The sequence below is a fragment of the Lates calcarifer genome, linkage group LG2 (assembly GCF_001640805.2).
Source record: "Lates calcarifer isolate ASB-BC8 linkage group LG2, TLL_Latcal_v3, whole genome shotgun sequence".
Taxonomy (NCBI): domain Eukaryota; kingdom Metazoa; phylum Chordata; class Actinopteri; family Centropomidae; genus Lates; species Lates calcarifer.
The window spans coordinates 10,724,709-10,738,316 of NC_066834.1; the positions used below are offsets into that span (position 1 = coordinate 10,724,709).

A 13,608-nucleotide genomic window follows, 5' to 3' on the forward strand; every position below is an offset into this window, starting at 1 on the left:
CACAGAGTAGTGACCTCATCAATGAGCTCATTATCCCAGGGGAGCTGTAGGATGCATCTTGTCTCATCAATAATGGACAGTCACATGGAAGGAGCATCACACACCTCAGACAGGCGTGGTGTCTGCCTCAGCAGGGGGAGGTTTATAGTGAGGGGTCAGAGGGCATATCCAAAGTGGTGCACATACATTTGAAAATGTCAGTACAGGCCAAACAGGGTTCTAATCATATCAGCATTTTCACAATGATTTAAATGCTGTTTCATGGAATCTTATATTTATACAAATACTACAACAGCATAATGAGCATTCTCCCCTTCTCACACACCTGTCTCCACCAGAGTGCCTGCGCACCCCCCCCCCCGAAAAGAAAATCCCTGCTCCCAAAGACTCGGGTACTGTCAAGACACGGAGTTGACAGTTTGTCAGCTGTGGTGGAAACACATATCATATTCAAACATGAATATGATAACAATACTATTATTTGCTTGCGCCTCTTGAAAAGGCCTTTTTTTTTTTGGAACAGTACCCCAAATTCAAGAGAGAAAAAAACAATTTTCATGTGAGTTAGTGTGCACATGTCGGTGGTCATGATTAATGTGGTGCATCTCACATCCAGAAGGAAGCCTAAAGAGATTTGAGGTTACTCAGAGACATGAAATGACAACATGCATCATCACTGCCACTGTCTATGTGTGTATGTGTGTTAGAGAGAGTAAAGTGCTTTTTTCCATGTGTGCAGGGGTGAATGGATTTGATTAGCAGTCATTTGTTTTGTGTCGATGGCTGAAAAAAGCATGTGTCAGGGTGGGGTCAGATAGAATAGGCAATTACATTTAAGTGACTGTGGAACCACACACAGATACATACTACAAAGAGAAGAATCAAGGCTGGTCACCCTAGACTGCCTTCTATTGTCACAATGTGATAGAGACATAGAGACAATGTAAAATTAAAAGTTAGATTGATTAAATGTTAGATTAGCATAAAATGAAGTTGTTGTCTTAACATTAACCAAAATGATTCATCAAACCCATCAGGTTCACCAAAGACAAACACATCACACAACTCTTCTCCAACATACTGTCCCTCAAATGTTTCTGGTGATCTTGCCTTCATCAGGGTGATGCCTGAGGTTGTTTCTCAAGTCACTATACACACAAGGTATTCAAAACTTTGTGACTGTCATGTGCAATCTGAACTTTGTCCAACATTATATACACTTATTAAAACAAAAAATATACATACTTTTTGTAAACATTTGAACATTTTATTAGAACTAATGTTCATTGCCTAACAGTTATGCCATCATATTTGAATTCAAAGTGAATTGTAAATGCAAATCATTTAGATTTATTGTTACTTAAATTATTGATATTTCTGTACTTCAGGGCTTTGATGATTGATTTTATTTTAACTCTTTTAAACAGCTACCTGCATTAATAAACATTAGTAAAACCGATATCATTAGCCTAGAGAGGAAGAGGAGTAAGATACACAATGGAAGTGAGCACGGCAGATAGAGAGAGAGAAGCAATACAACAAGTGCGAGGAAAGGGAGATATGAGAGAGAGAGATGAGATACAGAGGGATACATAGCAAGAGACAGGGTCCAGCAAAACACTCACGAGAGGAGAAGGAGGTCTATTTCCATGGCAACAGTGTTTCTCTTACCTACTGCACGTGTCAAAGCTGAAAATACATGCAGTGTTGGCGCATACACACACACACACACACACACACACACACACACACACACAGCCCCCATGGATACTGCTCACGTCATCTAATCCACACATGGTAACAGCAGAGAGGAACCTGCTTCATCAACACAAACAGAAACAAGAGAAGCCCTAATTCTCCCTGGTCCTGTTTAGAGCATCATTTACTGTCATATAGGTGCTTACTTACATTCAGCCGTTTGCAGATATTCATGCATTACTCATGCATTATTCATGTACACCGGCATCCTGTCTACTGGGACTTATCAGTTTGATCAGCAGCATGTTATTATCCACGGTTTCTATGGATTCATTTAAAGCTGCAGTACTAGATTTATTTTTTTTATTGACCACTTTGAGGCAGCGGCAAATGTTGGAAACACAATGCTGAGATTTGACACTTTAAAGATTTGTTATGCCCCGTTATGTGTTAACAAAGAATTACATACAGACAGGGAACAACATATGCTTTCATTTGGGGTCATGATGAATGCAAAATTTCTCTTTTGGTCACCACCAACTCCTGGGAAAAATATCTGTCTCTTGAGCTGCAAGACATTCCCTTTTGTCGCTGTTTGGACTTGCATATATGTAAGTTCATCGAAGCTTTTTCGATGCTACCTGCTCCTGGAACCTGGAAACAACTTAGCATTCTTAGTCTTTTTTGCACAAGTCTTATGTTGTTACTTTCGATCTGTTGATCTGTGTGATTCCCCTGCTCGGGCTGCTCTGATTGGACTAGAGCCGAGCATTACAGCATCTTCAGGGCAGCTGCATCTCCTCAGCCTCTTCATCGTCACTGAGCCCCTCGTCTCCTAGCAACAGGGGCCGGGGCTCTCTTAAAGGGGCCAGTAATAATTAAAGGTCACAAAGCACGAGAGGAAGAAGAGAAATTTGTATACATTAGCAGGTTTTGATTTTCATCAGGTGAAAAGGTGAAAGGAAAGAGAGATGGGCCAGAAAAGGTGAGAAGAATTATGACAGGAGAGAGGCTGTCTTGTTATCAAAGGCATGGAGACACACAGTGGAGGACACAGGAGGAGGAGGAGGGGTGACAGGACCATCTTCTGACAGCTCATCAAACAACAGTTTATGGGTACTTATTGGATGGATTGATGATTGATAAGCTGGTGGATAGTACGAGCAGGTTGGGCAGAAAATGGGCAGATAGATGCATGATGGATGGATGGATGGATGGATGACTGACAGATGTATGATTGATGGATGAAGGGATGATAGACTGATGGATATATGATTAAAGAATGGTAGCTTCAGAGATGGCCAGATACATGGATGGATGGGCAGATGGATAGTTGATTGGTGGATAGATGCATGGGCAGAACTGGCAGAATGGAGAGATGGAAATAATGCTGAATGGATAAATGGATGATCGATAAATCGACAGATGAATGGATCAAAGATTTTATAACCATGGGAGTTAAGTTAATAAAAGACCAATATATAATAGAGTGAGTGGACCTGTCAAACAGCAGCAACTATAAACACTGTGCACATGTCCCTGACAATTATTAACTTTTGCTTTTGCAGATGTCCATATTTTCAAGAGAGTGTTTCTTTTGTTTGACATTTTCATTCATAACCTTCAGTCAGGTTTATGCCCAGGGGCATTTTCAGTGTAGCACATCGCATAATGTATTTACCTGTGAGTGATGACCAACTGTGCATAAAAGAACAGGTAAATACAACATGGTCATGTGACGTTTCTGGATGCTACCATACGACAAAGGCTGCCTGGATGCTTCATTACAAGGCAGCATTGCTGGCCTACATTTGGAGAAACATCTGAAAAGGGACAGGTTTTGTATTGGTATTTAGTCTAAAAATATGGATTTTCAAGGACTCAAAAGAAATGCAGCTTCACAAACATGTCCCATTTTAGCCCCAGTTCAAAGGTTTTTGGCTTTTTAGCAAATCATTACAGCCGCTCTCTCTGCCTCCCTCTTTGTTGAGTGAAGAGAGAGACTCCTGGATATCTGTGATTGGTGTCTTGCTGCATACAAATGTGCTTGAAAGCAACACCTAGTCGATGGAATTGGATTAACCTCCATCCCATTCACCCACTGTGGGTTAGCTTACCAGCTGCAGCTGCACATACATATTTATACCCGCTCTTAAATACTCTGCACATGCTTTTTGCCTTGGTTTCACTCCTACAAATGATTATTAGTTAGGATATTAATGTTGTTCAGTGAATGAGGGGGGTTTGTTTACCTCACAGCTCTGCCATCACACTTCTCTCCAGAAATAGACCAGACTGTGGTGAATGTGGTTATCATGGCAGCTGAGTGTCTCTTAAAGGCTCTTAAAGGAGAATTACAGTTTTCTTTTGAGTTTTTTTTTTTTTTTTTCCTCCCCACTTGACTGTGATCAGTAACTGATTATCTCTGATTCAGGGCTGCTGTATACAAGCTAGATGTTTTGCTTTGCAGTATCTTTGCTAATTCATGTCCCAGTATGTTCTGACTTATTTGTAGAATTAGGTGATTATTCATTATCATGCACTGCTTCACCTCATGAGTAAGATAAGAGTGCAAGAGCTTGCGTGACTAGATATAATTGCATGTTTCATATGGAGATAATAATTATGTGTAATAAGTTCAGTCCGGGGCACGCCTACTGGGCTTTGAAGACTGGGTCATGGACTTTGGAAGGTTTTATGGTCATATATATTTGGATTATGCTTCACCATGACTTGATTCTTATGCAAAATTGCTAAAATTATTCACATTTTTTCAAACTCCTGTCAGGCAGTAAAAGCCTCTTAAGGTGTCACATGACACTAAAACTGGATGAATGAAAATGTAATATTTCATTAAAAGTTACCTTAAACCAATGCGTGATTTAATCGCAATGTAGGTGTTATAGTTCTTATTAAGGCAGCACATGCATATTTTTGTGTGTTTGTACTGTATTATCTGTTGTTTGTGTGTTAGTTTATACATGTGAAGCAAATTATAAAGACAGTAATAGGCTTAACAGTGACTCTGGTGTCAAAGCATCTACATCAGCTGAATTAACGTGTCCTGTGTGTGTGTGTGTGTGTTGGGGGGGGGTTAGGGGGCTGCAGGGATAGTGATAGTAAGTGAAGCAGACTGTACTGGCCCAGTGCCCTCTGACTTACTGTCGCTCAGATGATGCTCACGTTTGTCACTTGCTCTGATTTCAGCCGTACTGTAAAAGACAGTCAGTGAATCTCTGCTCCAAGTTAAACAGCAGTGCTCCAGTGGTGCTGCAAAGCCACTCATTTGATTACAATATATTTAACATTTAATTTAAATGTTGAGGATCTTTACCAGTGCTGTTTTGAGGTGGAAACATTTGGTTGTAGCTGATCCATCCATATGCATAGAGTGGTATATCAGTTCCCTTTGTACCATTGTGCACAAAAACTAGCTTGATTCCAGACCTCTGAATCAGCGTCCACATCTCCCTTATTTTCAGCAATTCAAATAGGTATGGTGTTGGCTAATTGATGTCTGTTCCCCTGCCTTAAAACATTTGAGCTAAGTAGATCTTTATTGTCAGGATTAAAAATAGAAACTCCATCTGGCTGTGCCAGAGCAAAGAAAACAGCAGCAGAACAAGACTGTGAGTGTAAAGCTATGCTAGCAGCTCTGTGAGGCTGTATTTATGCATGGCAGTGTTTTGAGCTAAAAGCAAGCATCAGCCTGCTAGCAATGACATGGCTGACAGATGTATAGCAGGTATACTGTTCACAAAGTTATTTTGGCTTGTTAGACTTCAAACTTTTGCTAATTTGAACTGAACATCTGAAACTGATTGGGATGCCATATTAGTTTTGCAGGCATTTGATCCTTAAAGTAGATATTAGATAACTGAAATTTTGAAATTCTTTTCATCAACTGGGGACAATGAATGAATGCATATTTTCTGAGAAATCATTGACATATTATGGTCAAGAAAACAAGAATGTCAACTTCATGGTGAAAGTAGGGGAAAGAGCAGGGGATCACCAGGGTCGGCAGAGTGCATCTTCTGGGGACTATGAATTTCTGTACCAAATGTCATGGCGTCAAAGTGGTGGACGGACATTGTCACTCCTAGATCCACACAACTGACGTAAATAGTCAGACAAATTGCAATAAGCAAGGATAATGTCAACACAGTTGCTGTGAGTAAACGTACAGAAATAAGAGCTCTTAAATATTTCTATCAACATGACAACCATTTGGTTAACTGCTCCTAGCAACAAACCACTAGTGCAGCTTCCATGTTAGGTGAATATGATGTCAATGGGCCTGATGCGTCACTCATTACTGACTGGTTATGGCAAAATAACAACACCCCCTCAACCCCCAAATAGAAACTGGCTAACATGAACACAATGTCAAACTAAATAATGATGTAAAAATGAAATGGTAGCTCATTCTGATTATCAAGCTAGATGAGAAGTTGAATAAAACGATATTTAAAAGCAGTATGCATTAAAAAGAGACAAAAATGAAAAAAAAAGCTGAGAAAGAAAGGGGAGTTTTTATTCTTACTCATTACCACAGTTAAATGCTGGAATGTAGAGAAGCTGAAGCTGGAAATACTTTCTGTCTCTGCTCGCTGCTTTAAGCTGCTCAGTGTTGGCAGTGATAGTGTTACAGTCTAGAGACAGAGCAGCCTCTAATTGGCCAGCTCAATCTCCTCATCCCATCCACATACACTTACTCTCTCCCTCTCTCTTTCTCTGCCTCGACTGACGGCGTGTTCTCTCCAATCCCTGCAGGGCCATGTGAGACGAGGAACCAATAGCATGTCAGGGAGGGCAGAGCTCGGTGCCGTTGGCCAGCTTCAGGCAGAGATGCTGCATTTGGACCTCATAGACGGTGCTGACGGTTACCGCGGTGACAAAGAGTCCTCGAAGGCATCCGCCATCGCACCCCCGCCAGCCACCAAGGACCCCGGAGCACCTGTTACCATGGATACCTACCGGCCCAAGAGACCAACGACCCTTAACCTCTTCCCAATTGTGCCACGCACACAGGTAAAGCCTAAATTAACCTAATCCACACACACGTGCAGGTTGTAGCAAATAACCAAATATTGATCAGTAAGCAGTAGATTTTTTGTCTGTCCATCCTTGTGTGTGCCTGTCTGGGTTCCTCCTCACACACAAATATGTAAAAATGGACTTATGAATGAAGAACCTGTGTGACATCACCATTGGATTCATTACAATTCTTCCTCTGACAGGATGTGTTTACTGGGATGAACAACAGCCTCAATTGTTAAGACACAGAGATTTTTTTTTTCCCTCTTGGTGCCCGTCTCTGTTTGTGTTTGAATGCTGCTAGAGCTCGTGACTGTGTGCGTCTTCTCACACGCCAATCTTTGAGAAGACCAATTTCTTGAGTCCTCAAGATGGAGGACATTTTGTCTTCAAAGGGCTGTTTGACGGCTGCTTTTAAGCTTAACGGTAGAGTCAGGTTTAGGTTAGGGGCTGTAGAATGTACAGTATCATTTCGGGTCCTCGCAAGTATAGACATACAAACATGAGTATGCGTGTTTGGGTGAGGCTGTGTGTGTGACAGTGTAGGTATGCATGAGTGATGATCAGTGTTTATTGATTTCATGTTTGTACAGCAAAGCTTGTGTGAGAGAGTGTGTGTGTGTGTAAGAGTATTAAAAGCAGCAACCACCCCTCTTCCACCAACATAGAACAGATTCTGTCCCTGTTCTGAGGATTTCGACCAAAAATAAATTGGTTTGAAACCTCAAAAGTCGGTTCTGAGTTGGAACCAAAAAACAGCAGGTTTTCAAGTTCAAAACCTGATGACATTAGTGGGTGTGTCATATTCTACAGGTTGGAAGGAGTTTCATGGTGCAACGCCCTCTATTGATGACACATCCGTGATTACAATGGTTCCACGCAAAAACTGGTAGAAACACAGGCTGGTTCAGTAGATAGCAACAAGATTGGCATCATTTGTCTGTGGCTTGAAAAGTTCTAACAAATCACTGTTGGGAAATAATAATAAAATCTTTTTTATCATGTGACAACACTATGGTTGAGGTTTGGTGAGGTTTAGGCACAAAAATAGACATGGTCAGGTTAAGAGAAACATCGTGATTTGGGTTAAAATGACCATGATGACAACAGTAAGTTTAAGGTTAGGCAACAATTATGTCTTCATGATTAAAAAAAAAACAAACAAACAATGAAAATAAAAATACGTTTACTGGCAGTAGGCAACAGGAAATGAATAGCGATCTCCAACTTCTTGTCGACCCATCCATCCACCCCCATCCTCATCCTGACGTTCTTCCTTACACGCTTTTTAAGAAAGTCACCTGACTTCCTCCTTTACTCTCGTCATAAGTTCTACAGTCCTTAAAAGGCTTTGTCACCTGAATGTAAAAACGTGGTTTGGAGTGATGTGGTGACATGACTGATGCTGTCATTGTTCTTGGGAGGAGTGTCTCCTCACACACACCTCATTCGCGCAAGATGACAAAACATAATCCTTCTGTTGTCTTGTAAAACACTTCTGAAGAGTAATTCGGGCTTATTACAGCTTAGGGTCTTTATATTTGTCAGTTATGATAACACTGTATTCACTTAAGTAATTGCTAAGATTGTTTCATACATACATACATTATCCTACATAGCCAGCAGACAGAGCAACATTAAATAAGTAAAAAATTATTCACTTAATATTGCTCTGGACTCCAATGGGCTCCATTAACTCCTGAGAAAAATATCTGCTAGATTGCTTGTTGCTAATGTCGTCTGTCTGCCCCTAGTTCTGGCTAGGTGGTGTACAGAGGGTTTATCATGACTTGTCAGGTCAAACAATCTGCCTGCTGCTGCTGAAAACAAGGTTGATTAGAGAGGTGAGAGTAAACCATGCAGTACATCCAAAATAATGTGCCTAAAGCTCTGTAGAGCTGCAGAGTAATTCAAGGGCATTGAATAACTGATTCAAGGCAACAAATTGATTGATTGATTTTGGTATGCTTTATACATGTCATATTCATTTCTGAGATTGCATTAAAAAAAAAAAAAAACTCATTTATACCTATAACTCTGAAATGCCTGAATGGTAATACTCATATTATGCAACATATACTGTGATGTATATGTTAGTGAGTTTGGCCATGGCTCTGACATACACACACTCCCCCACAGTGAAGGCTGTCAACATGATCAACCACGTAGCGCTATATTTGTCTGCGCTTTGTTCTTTGCCCAGTTTCCATGAGGTGGAAACAAGCCTACTGTACTTGCTGCTGTGCCTTTGTTCTTGTGTGTGTGTGTGTGTCTGTGTGTGTACGGGTGTGTGTTTGAGCTGTCAGAACTGAAAAGCATAAAGGAAATAATTGCTCTGAAGCATTTTTCTTCTTGGGAGGTCTTCTTGTCTCCTGGGACCTTGTTCACTCTTTTTATACAGCTAGAAAAAAAAAAAACAGGAAACAAAATCTGATTTCAAATATTTCACTGTTAAACTGGTGATGTTTTCCTGGAAGTGACCTTTGCGTGAACCTTGACATGAAAAAAACATCTCATTAACATAACATCCATCAGCAGCAGATCCTGGGGTCAGATCACTGAACTTCTGGAATTTAGAAATCTTAAGAGCTAATGGTAAAGAATGGTGTCAACTTCGTTAAAAAGGAGATTGGAAACAATCTGTTTTGTTTTGTGAGTTTGATGGATAAAATATGTGTTTGTTCTGCAGTAGTACAATAGAATAATGTTCCCTCAAATCTTAAGGTGATACTTTAGTGCGACTTCAAAGTGCACTTTTCTCAGTAACCGTTTAAGTGTAGCCTCTTAAACTGTACGTATGAGTGTTCAACAGGTATGTTGGACCTCAATTCAGAGTTAAAGAATATTTTAATCAAATAAAATGAATAGTGCTCAACAGATTTGGCATATTCCAGGAGATAGTATTGTAGTTTGTTCTTTGTTGACAACGCTATCTCTCAACCAGGCTGAACTACTCCAGTTAGCAATTCAGCTAGTGGTTTCCCAGAATACCTTTTGACAGCCCCAGTGGCATAAGGTAGCTCTGCAAAAGGCTCTGTTTGTACTAAATACACTACTATCAACAGATCTGCACCATACAAGCTGTGGTTGTATTGCATTCTGGTCTATTTCTTGCTCCTGTGGGTGTAGAAATTGGTCTGCCTGTTTACTCTTCTTCCAGGGATTTTACACATAAGCTAAGGAAGTGATTTTTTTTTTCTTACAGCCTCACAGTTTAACTGTTGTTTTACCTTCTTAGTGCAGAAAGACGTTGGTCCATGTCTAAAATAAGCAGACAAATACAGTCAGCAACCGAATAATTGAATTGATTCTTTTAATGATGATTCTTCTCCATTATACCTACAATCGAGACACTACTACAGCTCTGCCATCTCCAACAGAGCCGAAAACTGAGGTTTAGTCAGTCATTGCAGGCAAAACTCAAATGAGATGAGATAGATGAGTGCTGATGATCTCCAGGCAGTTTTCCTCAGACTGAGTACTGTAACAAGAGAAAGAGACACGGCACACTGGGTGACTGTTTCCAGGTCAGTGCATCAGTAAAAATGCAAAATATACATTTAGCTCTGCACCATTTGGCAGCGAGTGACAGAGTTCTGTGGTTGAACAAAGGCATCTCTGAATGCTGATCAGGGTTAGAGCTGTCAGGCTTTTTGAAAAGCAACATTTTTAGATCTAGTGATCGGCCTTGTGCCGGCATTTTGTGCCGAATAATTAAATGAAGAAAAATCCCACGAAGACTCAAACTAAACCCTGTTTCTCTTTCGGTAAGGGCAAGACTAGTGGCTAAAACACTCCCCATTATAATTCCAGCTTATTCCAAGTTTGATCTTATTTTTGTTGTAAACAATGTCCTGGGTTAGCCAGACTTATTTAGAAGAGAAAAAAGAAGAAATTGAGGCAAAGAATTGCTTCAGTCTGTCTGATCGTCTGATGGTTTGCATTTCTTACCCTGTAAGACGTCACTGTAACAAATGTCAGTATGTTCCCAGATCTCAGCAATTACTTGGACAGTATAGTGTTGTCATTAGTAATGTCATTAGAAATGATGGATAAAATTACAAATATAACAATTTGTAATATATAACAATATGTAATAATTTGTGGACATAATCCACAAAATATATATACAATATAGTAGTGTCATTGTGATTTCAAATTTTGCAGCTGTTCTGTAAGTACATGTAGTGTCATGTGTGTGTATGTTGCCTACAGCCAAACTGTGATGTCTAGTTGACAAGGTCGTGTATTTTCAGAGTCACATCAGTGTAGATCTTAGTCATTAATGAACACACACACAAATACTCACTCACACAATATCACTGAGTCACTGCCCCGAGCGATGATCTTTTTGTAAAATAAACCTTTGCTCTTTGGATTGATGCTGCCGTCTCCCACCTGCTGATTCACTCATTACCATGGCAACAGCTCCGTCTCCGCCTGGTACGTGTAGATGGGAAGTGAGTCATGCGGTGGGCGGACAGAGGAGGGGGAGGACATGATCTTATTTTGGACGACACGTCGTTGTCACAGGAGTTTCCAGTTCTCCTTCCGTCTCCCTTTGCCATCACTGTGTCTGTCTCTAGCTGGGTATCCAACACTTTTCTGGCGTGTGTGTACCACTGAGTCAGATACCGAAAGCTGGCACCAGACGTTAGTCAGATTTGGCATTTTATCGTATTTGATATGGCAAATACATGTTTATTTATACTTACAGCAGTGATGGAGCAACTTTATTCATTTGTTTGGTACTGTGTTTAGTCCACCTGCCAAATCTAAGTCCAGTATTCACTCTCTTTTAGCTGTGTTTTTGGTCTTGACTAACACCTTATCAGTGAGCTGAAACTCTTAATAAGGCTCTGTAAAGCAGGGGTGAGCTGCAGATGCAGGTGATAGTCTGCTGTAGTTGATCACTACGAGCAACAAAAGTCATGAATCATATCATCACTAGTATTAAATTGATTCAAATCCAGCCCCACTCTGTCTTTCCCTCTCTTCACCATTGACTTTTCAGAACATTTTGGCTGTTTCGCATCCTCAGTTTAATAAGATTCTGCCTCTGTTGTGTATGTGAACTTCTGTCATGAGAATGTTTTGGTCCCATGCACTTGGTAGTTGGCAGCTCACTGGTTGTATCAAAATCAGCATTAAATGATTTTTATCATAAGGTGTGTGTGATCAAAGAGTAACTTTACACAACCTTCAGTGATTCCACCATCATCCTATGTAGTTTTTTTTTTTTTTTTTCCTTTTTTACTGGAAAACATTTTCAAATTGAGAGATGGAAGAGTTCTGTAGGGCACTGACATTTTTTCAAATGCGACAAACAACAAAGGAAAAATAAAGTATTTGTGATTTGGATGAACTGACCCTTCTTTCCTTGAAAGAAGGAAAAAAGGCTTTTGAAGGGTATCATGGTTTCTAGAAAAGACTCTCTTATCTGTGAACAACTCCCCCAAAGCAGCCTAAAGAGACTCCAACTGTTTGTGTGTTAGTGTGTGTGTGTGTGTGTGTGTTCCCAGTAGCTTGGGTAAAAGGTCTGGTTCCCTTTAAATGCACACCACGGAGCACAGACAAAAGAATCCCTGCTCATTCAACAGAATAAAAGCTTTGTGTGTGTGTGTGTGTGTGTGTGTGACAGAGAGGGAGACAAAAAGTTGTGTACATTGAGTGTCAGGATCCAGAACTCACTGACCAAACGTCTCTCTCTCTCTCTCATCTCTTTTTCTCTCTGTACTTTCCATCTATCTTCCTTTCTCACCACTTCCTCCTTCTTCTCTTCCTCCTTTTCTGCATGTCCCCAGGACACATTAAACAACAACTCCTTTGGGAAGAAATACAGCTGGCAGGAGAAGGTTTCAGGCTCGTCATCGCCTCTTAAAACAGGTGAGTTTCTTTCTAAGCTCATACTTAAATTGAATTGTCAGATTATTTTTTCTTTCATGATTATAACTGGGATGTGCAGATGAGAATGTTATTTCTGACGTTATTCATCCTTGTGCTACTAACACAGCAGCTGAATGCCTGTGTGATTTGCATTGAGTCTGACAGCTTGTGTGTCTCTCTGATCCTCAGGGGACAGTGTTAAGACTTGGATTAGCTTTGCTGGGCTAAGTGTGGCTAGCTGAGGCAACGGTATATGTGTGTGTGTTAGCCAGCTCGGGGGCTTAGTTAGCTGGGAGCTGTCGTAGCTTGTTGAAACAGCTCTTTTTAGAGCACCATGTGAGGAAAGACTTAAACTCACTGGCAACAACTCATCACAATTGGATTAAGTAAGTCACTTATTAGCACAATTATTTTAAAACTCAACTTGAACAAAACCTTCAAAAAATCTGGATAAAGTAACTTGCATTCTGTGTTTCATTTAAGCCATGGTGGCAGAATGCAGAATGGAAGTGTTAACACATCATTCTGTCATTGTTGACTTTGTACTCGCACCAACTAAATTGATATCAAGCCGACTGCTAAACTGAAATAAGCTGTTGGATTGATCTAACAAATGAAGGACACAAACCATGCGTAGCTAATGTAAAAAAAAATATTTCTGATTTTATTTTGATGGTTAGACACATAGATGATGTACAATTGTGAAGAAAGCTTTACAGAGCATCATTAAGATAATCCAACTATTTGCAACCTTACAATCTATGACAATATAATGACATACAAGAATGGAAGTACCAATTATTGAACATTAGATGGCAATATGTCAGGTTTCATAGACTGCATCAGTTATTCAAGCTGCAGTTTATTAGTTCTCATCAAAGTTAGTGATATGTTCATTCTACAACATGCGAATTTCAAGATCATAAATGAGGTTTAAAATAAACCTGACATGAGAATTATTATTTTCTTTATTTTCAGAAGTTA

At 40.1% G+C, this 13,608-nt stretch overlaps 1 protein-coding gene across 3 annotated transcripts in view; it reads left to right on the top strand.

Annotated features, from left to right (window-relative positions):
* Nucleotides 1-13,608, top strand: part of si:ch211-210p4.6 (mitogen-activated protein kinase 8 interacting protein 1b) — a 57,718-nt gene that overhangs the window by 26,051 nt on the left and 18,059 nt on the right. For all 3 annotated transcript variants that reach the window (XM_051075318.1, XM_018683334.2, XM_018683335.2), the window contains 2 exons: nt 6,475-6,732; nt 12,543-12,624. In XM_051075318.1, the coding sequence (XP_050931275.1) occupies nt 6,475-6,732; nt 12,543-12,624 (340 nt within the window). The remainder of the gene's footprint in view (nt 1-6,474; nt 6,733-12,542; nt 12,625-13,608) is intronic.